The sequence below is a fragment of the Pongo abelii genome, chromosome 19 (assembly GCF_028885655.2).
Source record: "Pongo abelii isolate AG06213 chromosome 19, NHGRI_mPonAbe1-v2.0_pri, whole genome shotgun sequence".
In the NCBI taxonomy this organism is placed as follows: Eukaryota; Metazoa; Chordata; class Mammalia; order Primates; family Hominidae; genus Pongo; species Pongo abelii.
The window spans coordinates 78885274-78904106 of NC_072004.2; the positions used below are offsets into that span (position 1 = coordinate 78885274).

Here is an 18833-nt window from a genome sequence, read left to right on the forward strand (position 1 = left end):
TCAGAGGTCCCCAGCCCCAGGGCCACAGACCAGTATGGGTCTGTGGCTGTTAGAACCTGGCCGCACAGTAGGAGGTGAGCAGCAGCGAGTGAGCTTGACCACCTGAGCTCCACCTCCTGTCAGATCAGCTGTAGCATTAGATTCTCATAGGAGTGCAGACCCTACTGTGTACTGCGCACGCGAGGGATCTAGGTTGCATGCTCCTTAGGAGAATCGAATGCCTGATGATCTGTCACTGTCTCCCATCACCCCTAGATGAGACTGTCTAGTTGCAGGAAAACAAGCTCAGGGCTCCCATTGATTCTACATTATGGTAAGTTGTATAATTATTATTTCATTATATATGACAATGTAATAATATAAAATGCACAATAAATGTAATGTGCTTGAATCATCCCAAAACTATCCCCCAGCCCCAGCCCTGGTCTGTGGAAAAATTGTCTTCCACAAAACCTGTTCCTGCTGCCAAAAAGGTTGGGGACCACTGCTTTAAGTGACAAGGCACAAAGCACACAGTGTGATCCCACCCAAATTTGCCAAAAACAACTCACCTTCTGCCTGAGCCACGTACGTGGATCTAAAGTGGAATCTCAGCTTGTTCCAAAAGCCTTGCTCCTCTTCTTAAGGATCAAAAAGACCGATTTCAAAGGGAAAGGGGTCCATTAAACACTGGGGGACCCTCCTTGCCAAGGCTCTTATCAGGCTCTTGCAGCTCCGCCCTCCAGGCCACCCTCTCAGGCTGAGAGCAAAGGGCTTATCTAACCATGTGGAAACACTGCCTCTGCTGGGTCGGGACTGGACAACTGCTGGGCCTTTTCAGACCCTAGGCCATGATCGATATCACTCATCACTTTACCTTCTGTGCCCAGCCTGCGGATATTCAATTTCTCTCAGGCCTAGAGCTAACGTCATGTGTCTGGCTGCTAAAAGCTTTGGCTCCTTTTATTACCACAGTAAAGGAAGATAACAGGCGAGAGGTCTGCTGTAGACATTTATTGAATCATCTGTTGCACCAACAACAGCACATTGTATTTCACAGAAGGTCGGCCACAGGCAAAATAAAATAACCCACCACAAATCTGCTTCTGGGGGCCTTCTTCAGCTCCTTAGTCATCCAGTGTTCACTTTGGCAAACAGACCAGTTTACAGACTTTTGTTGCAAATCTAAGGTTCCATTTCTCTCTGTAGCATTCCGGCTAGGGAGAGACACGATTGTACTTTGGTAGTTTGTCTAAGGCGGAGTTTTCCCACAGGTAAACATTTCACTATACAAGTGTGTGCCAGCTGATGGAAGAACTGACGGCACCCCTACCCCTGAAGAGTGTACAGTCTAAACAGGAGGTGAACACTGTCATCCGGACAGGCTGAGAGGGGGCAGGGAAAGGGGCTCGAAGGAGCCTGGGCAGACCCTGCTGGGGAGGGGCCTGGACTACAACCACCTGCTCCCAGAAATGACACTGCCTGAGGCAAGAGCCACAGCAAAAGCCAACTATGGGAAATCTGAGCATTAGAGAAGACTGGCCCCTTTCTCTAAGATGGCCTCAGGCAGGAAAAGGGCAGCCATTACAAGAAGAGTCGTCAGGTTTGGAAATTGTGTATTAAGCCCTTCACTGAAGTACACTGTGTCTGTGTCTGTCTCAAGCTAAGCCATGCTCCTCAAACCCCCAAAAACAAGGAAAACAGGGAGAGAACAGTCACCAGATCCAAGAAGCACATGATCAATGTTCTTTTTTTTTTCTTTTTTGAGCCTGTCGCCCAGGCTGGAGTGCAGTAGCACGATCTCAGCTCACTGCAAGCGCCGTCTCCCGGGTTCACACCATTCTCCTGCCTCAGCCTCCCAAGTAGCTGGGACTACAGGCGCCCGCCACCACGCCTGGCTAATTTTTTTGTATTTTTAGTAGAGACGGGGTTTCACTGTGTTAGGATGGTCTCGATCTCCTGGCCTCGCATACGATCAGTGTTCTAATCACACTATTTCCAGGCCAAAGCCAAATGGTGACTCAGCTAACATGACACTCTTTATGGGGCTGGAGTGATGTGCAGACACCACGGGGGATGACTCTAGTTCTGACTCTGTCCTGACTTCCTGGAAAGATGGGCACCAGATAAGGAGAAGGCTTGTCCTCCAGAACAGAGGCAGCAGCTCCGGCAGCCCCGGGGGGCTCCAGCCACAGCCAGCAGAGACGGTTTTTCATTTAAAAAATTCTAAGGTTTGTGCCCTCTGCCTCCCAGCCTGAGCAGAGCCTGGGTGAGCCTGGGAGAGGAAACCAGAGCTGAGTCGCAAGGGGGGTGCTACAAGGAGGGAGCCCCAGCAGGAAGGGGCTGCAAGGTGCCCCCCATCCCCAACCCCCATGTCTAGAGCAGCCTGGGAGGAGGCCCGCCTGCATCTGCCAAGACAGTCTGTCTGAAATCATGGGCTTCTATCCCCTCTCCCACCAAAGCCGTCCTAGGGCTAAAGGGTTAAAGAAGAGGAAGGTCAGGACTACAGCTGGGCCACAGCCTCATCTCAGAGCTTCCCAGGGGCCAGTCCCTCCCCTCTCCTGGGGAACCTTGCTCTCACCACCAACATACTTTACACATCGTATCACTTGCTCCTCTGCCAAAGGCCGGGCCCATTTGTGCCACGTGTTATTCGGGCTGGAGGGACTCCTTGTTTGAATTCAGCAGCCATCGTGGCCTTTCCAGGCCTGTCCCTGAGGCCCCCCCAGTTTCCCCTGGCCTTGCCCCAGGCATCTGCTGCTGGGAGGGTGGGGCCTCCTCTCTCGCTTCTTTAAAGATCTGTGCTCTGCGACCAGGACTGAACACCCGAAGTCCTACCCAAAGCCTTCTGCACTGAAGGGGGCAACAGAGACACGGGAGCTACACACAATGAACTGGTCTATAGCAGCGGAGAAAGGAGAAGCAGAGGAGGCGGAGACCTGACCCCAGAAAGCAGCACTCAAATAGATGCAGCTGCACCCACGCGCCCGCCTGCTGCCAGAGCCACTTTCCAGAGCCTGCAGTTCTGAAGACGCCTCAGCAGGGGCGGGCAAGAAGACACCCCGCGAACCCCCAGGGCCGGACGGGCGCATCACTGGGAGCCGGGGCTGTCTCCCTCCGTCAGCGTCTTGAAGTCCATGGAGAGGGCCTGCTCTTCTGCCTGGGAAGGCCGCTTCCAGTCGGCCCGGGTCAAGATGTAGAGCACCGCCCCACCGAAGCAGGCCAGCAGCAGGCCCAGCACATTGGCCAGGACACCCTCGGGCTCAAACGCGCTATACTTGTCCCTGCAGGGGTGAGAGGAAGGGAGAAGCTGCCCAAGGGGTCACAATTAGGCCAAATGCCCTTCGTATCCTGGGCCTTAAAGATGCCATGGGGATTCCAGCACCAGCCCCTGCCTCCCTACCCTGCCTGAAGAGAACAACCATCCCCCCGCCCCCAACCAGCAATCTCCAGCTATGGCTCAGAGACAGAAAGAGATGGGTAATGTGAAAATCTAGATCAATATTCTAGCTCTAAGCAGTTGTCCTGCAGATCCTGCTGCGTGGTGGGAATAAATAGGGTGCCCATAGCCCAGAAGTTTCTTTGAAAGGATAAAATCAAGAAAGCTAACCAAAGCCAAGCCCCACGCACCCACATCTTAGCAAGCATCTACAGCCACCAGTTGTGAGGCCACGAGAGGCGGCTCAGGAAGCCACAGCTGGGGAAGCCGAGGGCAGGGTGAGGTCTGTGCAAGGGTGGCCCAGGCCCTGCTCTCTCCCACCCAGGACACTCACCTGAGTTTGAACAGCAGTGCCTCCTTCAGGCCCAGCAGGGCGGTGCCCACGGAAAGGAGGAAGATGGTAGCACCAAAGAAGATGTGCTGTGGGCGGTAGCGGCTCCGCAGGGAGAACGAAGCTCCAGGGAACAGGAAGAAGCTGAAGCCCACCAGCCACTAGGAGGAAAGGAGGCGGTTCCGGGACAGGGCAGCCGGACACCCCAGCAGCCGAGGTCGGCCCAGGCCCACACCCACATGCCCACGAGGTGACTGTGAGCCCCTCAGCCCTGCCTGGTTTCCTCCCTCTTCAGCACAGTGGTGGGAGGAGCACTAAGCGCTTAGGGACAAGGGACCGGTCCCCCAACGCTTGAGGCCTTGGCATACTTGGAAAGCTGGGCTTGTGGCCAAACGTGCTGAGTCAGCCATGGGGCGCCTGGGAGCTGGGCACCCTTGGCCGCCAATCCTAGCTTTGCACCCACACAGGCCTGGGAAGGCAGCTGTCTCACCTGCACGTACCCCAGAAATCAGGCCCTTCCATGAGGCACATTTCAGCCCAGCTCCCCTCCCCCTCCCACCTCCCTGGTAGGTGGCCCCAGGCCCGGGGTGCTGGAAGGACTCACCTGCACAAAGTACAGGACAAAGACAAGGATCCCGCACCAGCTATGTAGGCTGTACAGGTCAGCGTAGCCCTCCTTCCTGTGGTAGTCGAACACCGCCACCAAGCCTGGGCCAGAGACAGGTCATATGAGGACAGGGTTGGACGTGGAAAAGGAAGGTGTAAGACGACCCAAGGGAACCAGCTAGCGGGACTTCTGGGCTTTAGTCCCAGCTCGACGGCTGCCAGCACCTAGTGGCCCTGCAGGGGATGTTTGGGGTGGGGGCGGGCCCATCACGGCTCTGGGGAGGGAACAGAGCAGGTGAAGCGGCTGTTTGCCATACCTGAAGAGGCAGGCAGGGGGCGGGGAAGGCCGCGCCCGGGAACTCACCAACCAGGGCGATGACGAGCGCAAAGATGTGCAGCAGCCCGTGCAGGACCTTGGTGGTGCGTTTAGCTTCGTTCCTGAAGACACGGTAAACCAGCAGGGCTGTGGGAGGTGAGAGAGGGAACGTGAGTGCATCCGCCTGCGCATGAGGCCTCCTGCCCCAGCAGCAAGGAGGCACCTTGGTTGAGAGGTGATGTGAGCTGACGGCTTGTAACAGGAGCCTAGCTGCAGGAACCAGAGGAGAAAGCCAGGTTCCCTGGGGACCCTGGGCAGCTCCTGGCCTTCTCTGAGGGCACCTAGGGCTGTGTGCACCTTAACACCCCTCCCCCACCCTCCAAACTCCCCCAGCTGTGCACAAAGAGGGCAGGGCGGGAGGCTGCCCCACAGTCCCCACCACCAGGACAGGCAGTGAAGGCAGCGCCTCTGCCCTCGTCCCCACCTAAAGGAGCTGCCCGGCCCAGTAGACACCCACCCCACCCACCTTCTTGTCAGGTGTCCTGCAAATTCCAGGCTGTGTTTGAGGTCCACTGTTGGTCACACTGAGGCAACAAGCAGCCTCCGAGTTCACCTGTTAGCCACGTGGCTCCTCACACAGGCCCCCACCTAAGCCTGGGCAGATGGTCCTACTCCTAGCAAGCAGGCCCCTGGCTCCCAAGCAGAACCTTGTGATCCCAGCCTGATCTCTCGCCTCCAGAAGAGGTGGGCAAGGCCAGGTCACGTGAGGAATGCCTCTTAGCTTTCTGCTGCTCAGGGGTGGCTGTCACCAGGACCAACTCTAGGAAGAGCGGGTCAACCGGATGCAGATCCCGCTTCCTGGATCCCTGGCCTGGAGGCAGGTGGAGGCCAAGCACTGCCTTGCTCCTGCCCCAGGGGGAGGCGCTGTAGCTCTGCCAAGTCCAAGACCAACAACACACATGCGCGCACGCACGCATACAAATTCTCACATATGGTTACTTTTTTTCCCTCAATTCAAACCACCCCTGCAGCAGGGCCTGGCTCGGAGCCTCATTCCTTTCCCTCTGCTGCATGAAGTGCCCGCCTTGGATGCTGTGTGTGGAAACGAGGTGAAAATGCTGGACCAGGCTGGAGAGGAGCTGCCACCCACCAACCTCAGAGCCTGGGTTTGGATTCCATCTCTCCAGGCTCTGAACCAGCTTCTGTCTCTGTCTTTTCTAGAATCTTAGATTTGTCCAACCAGAAGAGACCGCAGGGGTGACAAGACCCCTGCAAACTGCCTCTCAGGGACCCCCACAAGCCCGGGCAGAGAGGAGCGGCCCATGGGACTCACCATCTCCCTGCAGGAAGATCAGGCCTATGACCATGCAGAGGGGGTGCGCGTTGAACTGCAGGTCGCTCTCCCAGGCAATGCCGCCTCGGTACAGCCCGAGCCACGCGCCAGTCATGGCCACCAAGGTCAGGCCCAGCAGCTGGGAGAAGGCCACGTAGTAAGGCAGCGCTGCGGGGGTGGATGCCGCGGCCCCGCCCTCCATGCTGAGGCAAACGCTACAAGAAAAAGCAGAGCTCAGAGGAGCAGCGCACAGCACCCCGAGATGCGCACAGAGCCCCTGAGATGCACACAGCCCCCGCAGATGCACACAGCCCCCCAAGATGCGTACAGGCCCCCCGAGATGTACACACGCCCGAAGACGCGCACAGTCCCCCCAGATACGCACAGCCCCCCCCTGAAATGCGCACAGCCGCCCCTGCTAGATGCGCGCAACACCCCCCCGGGTTGCGCACAGCCCCCTCCAGATGCGCACAGCCACCCCGCTAGATGGGCACAGCCCACGCGAGATGCACACAGCACCCCCAGATGCAAGCAGCCCCCCTGAGATGCATATGTCCCCCCCCACAGATGAGCACAGCCCCTAGAGACTGCGCCTGAGATGCGGCGCGGCTCCCGCCATGGCGGCCCCGCCACCCTCCCCCGAGGCTCCCGCTGGAAGCAGCGCTGGCTCTCCTACCCGCAAGCCCCTTCCCATCCATCGTCCTGGGGCAGAGGTCTCAAGTCTCGGGAGTGGCTGGGGGGAGGGGCCCAGCCTCCCCACAGGGACAGGCGTGACCTGGGACACGACGCCAGGAGTTCCATATGCGGTGAGGGTGCAAGGAAAGATACCCCAAATTCTAGTGAGCGCAAGGGCCCAGTGCCTGGCTTTGTTTTCTGTTTCATGAGGCCCTGGCCTTCCCTGGGTGGTCTTTACAGGTGAGTTACACAGGCAAGCGCGCTCCATGACGGGAAGGAAGGGGCTGGTCACACCTTTTCTGCAGACCATCATGAAGTACATCTCCGGGAGAAATGGGAAGTCTCCCTCCCCCATCCTGGTTTTTAACTCCATGCTGGCGATGAGGAGGCCTCCCCACCCCACACCCAGGAGAGCCAGCCCCGCTCCCCCCACACCCCCGCCCGCCCCCCGCCCCGCTCCCCACCCGGCCGCGCCTGCAGAGTAGAAGTGCCCTGACCATGCTGCACACAGGGACCTGTCAGCACACAGGGACAGGGCACTTCCCCTCCACACCCGGGGCGGGGCGGACCCGCACTCTAGAGGGGCCCTCAGGGAGGTTTCCAAAACTGAAGGCCCCCAGAAACGAGGCCTGCGAAGGGGCCGGGTAGAGCTCAGCACGGCTGTCCCAGTGCTCGGCCCCACGTGGCCCTCCAGGAGGAAAGGAGAGCGGGTGGTTCCTAGGGAAGCAGGAATGAGAAGGCCCCGCTAGGAGCCCAAGGGAGTGCCCAGTGCCTGCACAGCTTCATGCCAGGCAGGAGAGCACCCAGCAGCTGGGGATGGGAAGAGAGGCGGCGGGAGGAGAACAAGCGGGGCCTCGCCTGCTCTCCCCTCACCCGGCAGCCGCCTGTGCGCCACGGAAAAGTGCTGCCATGGCCCACAGTTGCCACTGCAACTGCCACCACCATGGCCACCACCATGGCCACCACAAGCAGACCCCAGAGCACTGCTGCTGCCCCCCACCCCGCCCCGGTTCCCCACTGGCCCCTCGCCACGGTCCAGCCTCTCCTGGCAGCAACTGTATCAGAACTAGGGGGACAGTGGCCAGCACAGTGGCACTGACCCCCTTCACACCCGGCACACGATCTGCCCTGCAGTGCCCAGGAGCTGGTTTTCAGTCCCTCCCAGTGATGGGCTCCTTCTCTGCTCCCCAATTCTCTCTGCCACATCGGACAACTGTTGGCAACTGCACCATTAAAGGGGGGGGTGTGTGTGTGGGCCAGGCGCGATGGCTCACACCTATAATCCCAGCACCTGGGGAGGCCAAGGCAAGTGGATCACCTGAGGCCAGGAGTTCAAGACCAGCCACAACATGGTGAAACCCCATCTCTACTAAAAATATAAAAATTAGCCGGGCATGGTGGCTCACACCTGTAATCCCAGCTACTTGGGAGGCTGAGGCACTAGAATCCCTTGAACTCAGTAGGCAGAGTTTGCAGTGGGCCAAGATCGCGCCACTGCATTCCAGCCTGGGTGACAGAATGAGACTCTGTCTCAAAAAAAAATTTTTTTTAATTAAAAAAAAAAGGGTGTGTGTGTGTTAATAATCCACACGCACTGCAGTAGAATATGGATCAGCAAAAAAGGTAAAATGACAGGCCATCAGAATTTGATCTATATCCTCACACACCTTCTTCCTAAAACACATATGCATCCTTTTATAGAAGCAGGATCATTTATTCCATTTTCTAACCTGCTTTTTAACTGAGGGCGTAGCACACATGGATGTTTGTGTCAATGGATACGCGCCCACATCATCATTTTCGTAACCTCACACTCTTGCATGGCACGGCCATTTTTTAGCCAACTAGTTCCCATTGTTCAGCATTTAGCTAGCTTTCAATTTCAGTTTTCCACCAAATAAACAACAGGATGTGGTCATCTGCAAACTTCTCTGCAGGGAATCCTGAAACAAGGGCTAGGTTCTGTTTTAGACTTCTGACACATTCCATCAAATCATCTCCCAGAAACATAGCCCCAATCCGCATTCCCAGGATGGACGGGAATACGGGATTCCAGAAGCCCCAGCCAACAATAAATCCTATTTTTGGAACTCCTGCCTCTGTCCTTATCTGTCACCTACACGGATATCAGTTCTGTCCCCACCACCCCAAATTCAAGCCCCATTTCTGACAGTTCACTAATCACCTCTACCTGGACATCCCACAGACGCTTCAAACCTAGCTGGTCCCAAGTCACCTCCTCTCCCGTTGTCACCAAGTTCTCTCATGCCCTCCCCACTAGCTAGCGGGGCTGCCCTTCTTCCGGGCCCAGGTGACACCTCAGCTCCTTCACAGAAGGCTGCCCAGGCCGCCACATGCTGGGACCCCTCCCCTCACTTCCCTCCTGAGCATCCTCACTGCCCCACCCAAGTCAAGGCCTGCAGCTTCTCCCTCTTCAACGTGACAGACACGCCAGGGACAAAGCCAGCTCCCCAGGTCATACTGTCCCCTGCGCAAGTGGCCCCGAGTGCCAGTGAAATGCCAACTGCATGGCATGAGCCTGCCCGTTTCCATCTGCAGCCCCCACTGTTCCTGCTAGGCCCTCTAGAGGAGACGCCTGCGTTCACAGAATCCAAGGACATGGCCCAGCCTGGCTCCCTGCTGCGGGCCCCACACCCCTGCCTCCACTCCTCAGGCACCACGGTGGGCAGATCACTCTGTCCCCAGGCTCTCCCGGAGCCTCCTTACCCTCGCGGTGCCCTGTCTGCTCCTCGAAGGCAGGGACGCTCTCGCTCCTCCTTGGGAATCTTTGGGTCTCTAGTACCCCAAGTCTAACAGAAAAATGTACTGAAAGAAGTGTTGTCCCTGCCGGTCACTTGTCGTCTGTCCTCCTCTCCAGGTCGCCGCCTCCTTTATTAGATTCATCCCCAGAGAGCCTGGCTGCAGGCAGAATCTGATTAGCTACAAATTAGGAAGAAGAGAGGGGACATCACCCCTCCCTCTGCTGGGTGACCTGGCAACTTCCTCACGCCTCGTGGAGTACAAAGGGCAGGAGAGGCCAGCAGAGCGAAGGGCCACTGCCCACTCCTTCCTTCCCATCAGGCTCCCTGGGAGACAGCGGACATCAGAGCCAGGCTCTCTTCTAGCAGCGACGACTGCTTGCGGCTTCAAAATCCTACAGTGAAATGCCCGGCCTGGCCTCCCGGGGAGTCGGAACCATAACGTTGTTTGCTCCCCACCATGGCAGGGCAGACGTGTGCTTGGTGTGTCAGTAGGGTGGGGACCCAACAGCCTGTGAGCACCTGCTCTGTGCTGGGCACTTCATGCCATCTCTCATGTCACCCGTAAATGACACTGTGTGGATAACAGGAGCATTGCCCCAATTTGACAGGCCAGGAAATGGAGGCTCAACGAGGACAAGCAACATGCCCCCAAATTCCCGTCAGCAAATAGCAGCTCAACTCGACCCACAGCCACCCGCACTCGGCCAGGTGCTGGGGGGCCACACAGAGGGGGCCTGGTCCCTGCCCTCAAGGGGCATGCAGATGAGCTTCGGTGCAGACGCAATTTTCAGGCAAGAGTGGTACAAATTCAAGCCAGGAGCTAATCTGGGCCTCCAAGACCCATCCCAGCGTGCACACGGAAGATGGCACCCCTGCTTTGATGTCTGTGGGCAACAGCGTCTCTAGCTCTCCTGCCGAACAGTGGCTGCCTGCTCGTGGCTTTGGCCTTTCCAAGGCCCAGGAACTAGGGTGGTGCTGTCAGGCTTTCCAGAGACTGAAGCCAGCAAGGGTCTGTGTTGGAGCTCACTGAGGAAGCTGCTCTGACGCAGGGGAAGCCCCCGGGCGGAGCCCCCCCTCCTGTGCCAGTCCTCCTGCGTCCTCCCCACCTCGGTTCCACCATGGCACTAAGCACTGGGGCGTGCAAGACAGCAGGCCCTGACCGAAGGCGAAAGGGAAGGGGTTACAGGAGGGCAAACAAGCCGAGGAAGCTGCATTTCCATCTGCTCCTAAGGCGGGTGTCCTGGCCCAGAGAGCCCAGGCACCCGGGGCACCTGGGCATCTGGGAGGAAGCCAGAGATGAACCGCGGCCTCTGGAATGACAGCGGCCTGCTTCTGATTCAAAGGCAAGGCTTCAAAATCTAAGTGTGAGGATGAAAGGAAAGCCCGTGGCTGGCCTGCAGGCGACCGCAGTCCATAGGTTCTGAGCGTGGCTCTGTGCTTTACAGGAGATAAGCGGAAGATCCCTTCCGCAACAGGGCTCTTGTGAGGCCATTCATTGGACATAATTGATAACCCATTTGTGTGCAGGGAAGGGCTGTGTCCCATGCCAGAGGTGGGGATGTACAGGGATAGACATTCTGATATCCTGGACAGAATCTGACCCACGCACAAATGGGTCTGCTGCATTTCCAAACCTGGACATTGGATGAGATTTCTCCCTAAGAAGCAAGGCTTTGAATCGTGGCCCTCATTTCCCAGTCTTGACAGCGAGAATACTCTCTTCTCGCCCTTCCCTCCTCACTGGGTGGCCCTGGGACACCGGCTGTTCTTGGGCCCTCTGTGTTCTCAGAGCAGAACTGTGGGCAGCAGCTTCAAGGCCTGGAAGCTGCCACTCCCCACCCCCAAGGGCTCCATTGCCCTGCAGACCAGAACCTCGCAACCAGAGGGAGCTCACATAGCCCCTCACACAGACACTTGCCTTCCTCTGTGACAGCTCAGGATAAGGGTGACAGATCTCTGGCAGTTTCTGGAGCTTAGAGCTGTGAGCGTTACCCTCGTCCCCACCCACTCACCCCACCTGCAGCCAGAATCCACTTAATGCAATCAGCGCATCAAGGACAGCATGACCCGCAGAGCTTCACCGAGCCGAGCATCGCTCTTCCTCCCCGAGCCCACTGCATTTTATTAAAAGGCGACCAGGACTAATCTCATTATTGGGGACCAGACACTGCACATGGTGCACAGCCTCGGGGACGGAAGGCGGAGCAGGGGAGGCTGGGAAGCGGGCAGCCTGGGCTGGCTACAGCCCTCCTTATCAACAGCAGGGTTTGAATTGAGTTAGGAAAGATTGTGACTAGGGAAAGGCCGATATCTCTTCTTGATGGGTGAAGGGGAAAACAGCTCAATTGCCCTAGAACGTCCTAGCAGGTGATGAAGGAGAAAGCAAAGTGTGGTGTGAGCTATTAGGGTACTTTCTTAGCACCCCAGTAGCCCCAGGAAGAAGGGGCTTCCCAGGAGGTGCTCCCCATCCCTTGCCAGTCCTCCTGCATCCTCCCCATGCTGGTACCAGCATGGCACTAAGCCCTGGTACATGCAGAGACACCAGGCCCTGAACAAAGGGTAAGAGAGAAGGCATTACAGGAGGGTGAACAAGCCGCAGGGGCTGCATTTCCATTTCTCCTAGGGCAGCTGTCCTGGCCCAGGCAGCCCAGGGACCCCGGGCATCTAGGCTGCTTGGACCAGGTACCAAGGAACTAGGTACCCAGGAAGCAGCAGAGCCTGAAGTCAAACACTGAGCTCCTTTCTCCCACAAGACAAAGGGCTCCCAATGCTTACAAACCAAAACGTTTCCATTTCCACGGAAATCAGAAGAAAAAAATGAACATTTAAGGTTGAGGAAAATGTTGCAATTTTTTAAAACTTATTTTAATTAATTTTTTTTTTTTTTTGGAAACAGTGTCTACCTCTGTCACCCAGACTGGAATACGATGGCATCATCATAGCTCACAGCAGCCTCGAACTCCTGGGCTCAAGGGATCCTCCCACTTCAGCCTCTCAAGTAGCTGGAACTATAGCTATGCTAAAATGCCCAGTTAATTTTTTCTTTTTTTGGAGAGATAGGGTCTCACTATGTTGCGCGGGCTAGTCTCAAACTCCTGGTCTCAAGCAGTCCTCCTGCCTCAGCCTCCCAAAGCTCTGGGATTAAAGACAGACAGGAGCCTGCCCTAAAAGTTTTGTTTTTAAAATTAATTGTAATCCAGTCTGGATTATACTTGTCTTTACACCAATGCAGTTGTAAAATATAATTTTTATTAATTTTTTTTTTTTTGAGATGGAGTCGCGCCCTGTTGCCCAGGCTGGAGTGCAATGGCAAGATCTTGGGTCACCGCAACCTCCGCCTCCCGGGTTCAAGCGATTCTCCTGCCACAGACTCCCCGAGTCTGGGATTACAGGCGTGTGCCACCATGCCTCGCTCATTTTTTGTATCTTTTGTAGAGACGTGCTTTCACCATGTTGGCCAGGCTGGTCTCGAACTCCTGACCTTGTGATCTGCCCGCCCCATCAGCCTCCCAAAGTCCTGGGATTACAGGCATGAGCCACTGCGCCGGGCCAATTGTTATTATTTTTTTTATGGAAGAAGGGGCCCATGAAGGCCACAGGGCCAACGGCCCATGAAAGGCCCAGCGCAGCCCAGGTTAGAGAGATGTGATTTCAAAACAGGCTCACTATTTATAACCATCAGCTCCTGAACAAGCCAAGTCCCTTCTCCAAGCCTGCTTCCTAATCTATAAAGTGGGAGGATATCTGGATCTACCTTATCGAACACAGAAAGAGTAAGCAGATAAACGTGTGCCAGCGCCCAGCACAGTGCCTGCCACAAAGTAGGCATTCCATCAAAGAGCAATCTTACACAAACGAAATCTGGTCCTAAGAGCACCTTAGGAAGAGTCGCACTGCTGACACATGAGGTTTGGGGCCACAGAGAGCCAGATGGCAGCCATCGCTAATAAATCCACGCTCCCTTGCTGTCCACCATTAGCCCCCGCACACCAAGCAGAAGCTCCTGGGGCTGGAAGAACACAGGATGGTCTGCTTTTAATCTGTGACATTGTATATTCCCAAAATTCATTTATGAATTGCTCAGACAGTAGAGTGCTTTTTCCCAGTGAAGCTATGCTTTTAGAGGGGGTTAATTTCTCATTCCCCTCCACCAATGCCATCTAATGCCACTGAACCACCCGGGTATTAGCAGGAGCCCAAGCTCTGCCTGCCAAGGAAAAGTGGTGAGAGCAGAAAAGTAGTAGGACAAGGCTGGGCATGGTGGCTCACATCTGTAATCCTAGCACTTTGGGATGCCAAGGCAGACAGATCACTTGAGGTCAGGAGTTCGAGACCAGCCTGGCCAACATGGTGAAACCCCGTCTCTACTAAAAATGCAAAAATTAGCTGAGTGTTGTGGCGCACACCTGTAATCCCAGCTACTAGGAAGGCTGGAACAGGAGAATCGCTTGAACCCGGAAGATGGAGGTTGCAGTGAGCTGATATTGCCCACTGCACTCCAGCCTCCTGGCAACAGAGCAAGACTCCATCTCAAAAAAAAAGAAGGAAGGAAAGGAAGGAAAGCAAGAAAACAATAAAGCAAGAAAGAAAAGGAGTGGGACAAGGAGGGTGGTTCCACCTCCAGCTCTAGGAGGCTCCTCATGCAAGGAGGTGGGGCTGCCGCCGCCTCGTATTTTCCTGCCTACCTCCATCAAATTTCACCAGGAGAAATCCAGGCACCCAGAGGTGGCAAAGCTTTTTTTTTTTTTTTTTTTCATTAGCTATTAAAACAAAGGGGCAGAATCTAGGCGCCCTAGATGTAACTTCATTTACGGAGTCAGAAAATCCACAAAGGCTGCCAAGGTGGAATGAATGAGAGGAGGAGGGCGACCAGAAAGGAGAAGTCTGGGAAGGGGACCCCAGATCCACACGGATGATCCTCGCTCCGTGATACAGTCGGGGACGGCGCAGGGAGGGAGGAAGGGTGGCCCTGCCATCTCCCAGGTGTCAAGGTGGCGGCAGCTCCGCCCTCAGCGCAGTTGGCACCGGCCAGACCGACCACAGGGCCACCGAGGCCACTGAAGGCGTGGGGCTTTCCCACTCGGGAAACTCCCACCCTCGCGCTCAGAAGCTGGGGGCGTCGGGAGACACAGGCGGGGACCTGTGGCTCCACGTTGCAGCCCGGGCCCTGCTCAGGGCAAGAGGCGGTGGCTCCGGTTTCAGATTTCAAGAGGGCAGCCGTGGCAAAGACTGGTTGGTCCACTTGCACCCTACCTTGCTCTAGAACGCGGCGCAGGAGCAAAGATCCAAACTCGGGGTCACCGGCAAGCGGGGGTCTCGGTTCTAACTTCAGCAGAGACCAGGCACCCGGGCAGGCCAGGGCAGGGGCCGCCTGGACTGGGAGAGACTGCGGCTCCGAGAGGGAGGGCGAGCCCTGCAGCCCTCGGGCCCAGGGTGCGGGTCGGCGCCGCAGTCCGGTGCGCGGCCGCGGGGGCAGGTGCGAGCCCGGCGCTGTCCCTCCCTGCGCAGTCGGGGCTCACCTGGGCCGCCCCCGCCCCGCACCCCTGCGCGCTCCGCTCCCACCCTCAGCCCGGCCGCCTACCTCGCCTACCCGAGCGTCCCGCCAGCCTCCCCGCGCCGCGCCCCGGTCGCTCGGCAGGTTCCGCGGGCCGTGGCGCGACGGCGTCGCCATGGCAACCGGGCGGCTGGCTGGGCGGTGTCTCCGAGGCCGGAAATGGCGCACGCGGCCCCCGGGGCTGCCCCGCACGTGCCAGGTCCCCGCGGTTGCGGCCACGCTCGGGACCGGGCCCTGCCAGCTCCGGGCCCGCACGTGGATGAACCGCGGCCACCGTGAGCCCGGCCTTGCGACCCCCCTCCGGGGCCCCCATGATCGGGGGTGCGTGGGGTCTGCGGCCTGAGGTGGTGGAGGGCCGGGAGCCCCCCCGGGCCTGCCTCGAGGGCCACGGGATTCGCCCGGGCGAGCCCCGACTGCGCACGGAAGTACCTGGGGTCGGCCAGGCCTGGGGGACGGGACGGGACCCGAGGAGAGCGGGTGCCAGGGGCGAGACCCGCCGCCCTTCCCCGGCTTGGCCCCGCGCTTCCTGATTTTCTCGCTCCACGCCTCCCCTTCTGCCCGCCACCTTCTTCCCTGCCCTGCCCTCGCCCCGCCCGGGCCCAGGAGGCCACTAGATGTCAGACCCGGTTCGGGCCTTGGCCATGCCGCCGCTCCGGGAGCCCTGGGGGCACCTCCCCAGCCCCCACCGGGGAGACGATACTGCCGGGAAGGCCGGGACTAACCGCCGCCCCCGCAGAGTAGCCGGCGGGGAACACCGGTTCCACCAGGCTCTCACGAAAGCCGAGACCTTGCTGTCCGCAGCTTCCCCTGCCCAAAGCGCAGAGAAAGGAGGGCGCCGAGGCCAAGACCAAGACCGGGAGCCAGCCCCTTCGGAGCCCGGTCCAGGCCCCCGGTCCAGGAAGTGCTGTGGGTAGATAAGGGGCCCAGCTCAGACTTCCTACAAGCTGGGAAGAAAGGGTTCTTTCCTGTCTGATGCCGGGCCAGATGTAGTTAAGCGCCTAGGGGTAGGAGGGAAATGGGGTTTCCTCCCCGCAGAGGGAAACCGGCCTCCTTTCAGGAACGCCCTCCCCCACCTGCCCTCCAGGCACAAAGGTTCTGTGAGGCCGGGGGGGCAGGGAGACTTGCTTACTTGAATGCACTTTGTGTAGACTGTGGGCTTCCCACAGGCAGTGGGCAAGATAGGCCCTGGGGATCCAGTACTCGCTTAGTACACAGATAGCAGCGTCTCCAGCGCCAGGCGAGACGCACAGGCATGTCCGCTGCACATGGCACACCGTGGCACATGGCACAACTTCCACGAGCAGACACAACGGGCCGACACAGCAGCGCCCACCCACTCAGAGGGACCAAGCTTAAACCCTCCAACAACAGAAAAATTTTAGAGTATTTTTCAGCTGGAGGAAATTAATGGATAATTTAAAGTAAGAAACAGCTTCCTTAGCGTGCTAACAGGCAGAATCCCTGTGGATAGAAGGTGGAACTGAGCCATGTCCTTTGTTTGGTCTGTGGATCTGGACGTGGAGGAGGAGTCCTGATCGGCTGAGCAGGACTGAGTTCCCTCGTGAGAGCCCCGGGCCTTCAGCCCCTTCCAAAGCCAGGAGAGATTCCTGCTGAGGGGTGATGGGGGCTCTTTGGCTTCCCCCTCACCCCACGGCCCAGCAGCACTGGGCTGCAGGCTTTTCCCTTAGGAGGGAGAGCAGCCGCCTCCCTTCCAGCAGTGTTCTCAAGGGCCTGCTTCAAGTGGGGAGGGGTGGGTGAGGGTGTTGTGACTGAGGGAGCCGCCTGCACATCCGCTGCATGGGGGTGCTCATGGCTACACCTAACCCATTTTAAAGAACAGGCAATGCCACCAAACTGCTGTCTGGCACTAGGGCCTGGAGGCCTTGCCCCAGTTCCCAGATGCCCCAACCCAGGACGACAGACACCCAGACTGACTACCTTGCAACCCTGTTCCTGCTGCCGAAGCTCCTGCCTTGGAAGCCTGACAAGTGTGCAGTCCTTCAGCTTGGGAAAGGCAGGAAAGGAGAGGACCCCTCCTGCCCTTTCTTGAGTGGCTCAAGATGAGTTCCAGGGCCTCCTGAGTTGTGCTTATGCCTGTAATCTCAGCACTTTGGGAGGCCGAGGCGGGCGGATCACCTGAGATCGGGAGCTCGAGACCAGCCTGACCAATGTGGAGAAACCCCGTCTCTACTAAAAATACAAAATTAGCCGGGTGTGGTGGCGCATGCCTGTAATCCCAGCTACTCCGGAGGCTGAGGCAAGAGAATCACTTGAACCCAGGAGGCAGAGGTTGTGGTGAGCCAAGACCGCGCCATTGCACTCTAGTCTGGACAACAAGAGCGAAACTCCGTCTCAAGAAAAAAAAAAGGAAATGCTGACTGTGTTTCCCACGTTTCCACTCCCTTCCCACATCGCGGAACCACACTGGCCTTTCTGTTCTCAGATGCACCAAGTTCACTCCCACCTCTCCATGGGATGTTCTTTCCTGGATCATCTCTGGGCACATTCTCTCAAATCTCAGCTCAAACATCACCTCCTCAGGCCTTCCATGACCATCCAGAGGGCAGCTGGGGCAGGGGTTAGGAGGTAGGAGTGCTCCTGGATTCCGCATGCTGGGAAGCCAGGCCTAGAGTGCCCCCTGGTCTCTGACAGAAAGCATTTAAGGAGCTGGAAGCATCAAGGAAGCAGGCAGAATGTGAACAGAGAGCTGGAGACTCAGGCCGCAGACCCACCTGGCACCTGGCTAGTCACTTCTCCCTTGCGAGGGTTACCAGATTCAGAAAGAAGAGGAAAAAGTAAAAAAAGGATTCCCAGTTAAATTCAAATTCAGGCCGGGCACGGTGGCTCACGCCTGTAATCCCAGCACTTTGGGACGCCGAGGTAGGTGGATCACCTGAGGTCAAGAGTTCAAGACCAGCCTGACCAACAAGGTGAAACCCCGTCTCTACTAAAAATACAAAAATTAGCTGGGCGAGGTGGCAGGCACCTGTAGTCCCAGCTACTCAGGAGGCTGAGACAGGAGAATTGCTTGAACCCAGAAGGCAGAGGTTGCAGTGAGCCAAGATTGTGCCACTGCACTCCAGCCTAAGCAGTGGAGTGAGACTGTCTCAAAAAAACAAAACCAAAACAAAATTCAAATTCAGTTAGTTTTTTCAGCATGAGCATGTCCCAAATATTACATGCAGTATACTAAAGATGTGTCCCAGCTGGGTGCCATGGCTCGTGCCTGTAATCCCAGCACTTTGGGAGGCCAAGGTGAGCGGATCACTTGAGGTCAGGAGTCCAAGACCAGCCTGCCAATGAGGCGAAACCCTGTCTCTACTAAAAACACAACAATTAGCCGGGCATGGTGGTGGACGCCTGTAATCCCAGCTACTGGGGAGGCTAAGACAGGAGAATGGCATGAACCCAGGAGGTGGAGGTTGAAATGAGCCAAGATCATACCACTGCACTCTAGCCTGGGGTGACAGAGAGAATCTGTCTTAAAAAAAGATGTATTCCTCACATGTGAGCAGATGTCCTGTGTTTCATCTGACAATCCTATTGCTCTTGCTCGGGTGCGGGAAGGGCAGGGGTGGGGCCTCCTCCAGTTCTAGCCCCTCCCAGCAATGGCTTCCTCCCTCATCTCTGAACCAGTTAACCCTCGTTCAGTAGGGACTTCAGGCAGAGGCCCTGACCTTGGGCAGCAGAGGATACAAAGGGATAAGAGATGGATCCCCAGTCCTCAGACACTATAAGATTCAAACGCACACCATTCATTCTTGGGAAAGTTTTATTTTTGTGCCTTCTCTGTGCCAGGCACTAGGTGAGATATTGGGGAACAGTGAACAAGACAGGC

General features: G+C 57.1%; 1 protein-coding gene across 8 annotated transcripts; it reads right to left on the reverse strand.

Moving 5' to 3' along the window:
- Positions 1-972: 972 nt before the first annotated feature.
- On the reverse strand, positions 973-17769 carry CYB561 (cytochrome b-561). 8 transcript variants are annotated; one of them, NM_001131703.1, is given in 6 exon segments: positions 973-3263; positions 3753-3910; positions 4354-4457; positions 4720-4818; positions 6005-6219; positions 9407-9543. In NM_001131703.1, coding segments are annotated over 5 exon segments (756 nt in total). In that variant the 5' UTR covers positions 6207-6219; positions 9407-9543; the 3' UTR covers positions 973-3070.
- Between the last annotated feature and the right edge of the window lie 1064 nt (positions 17770-18833).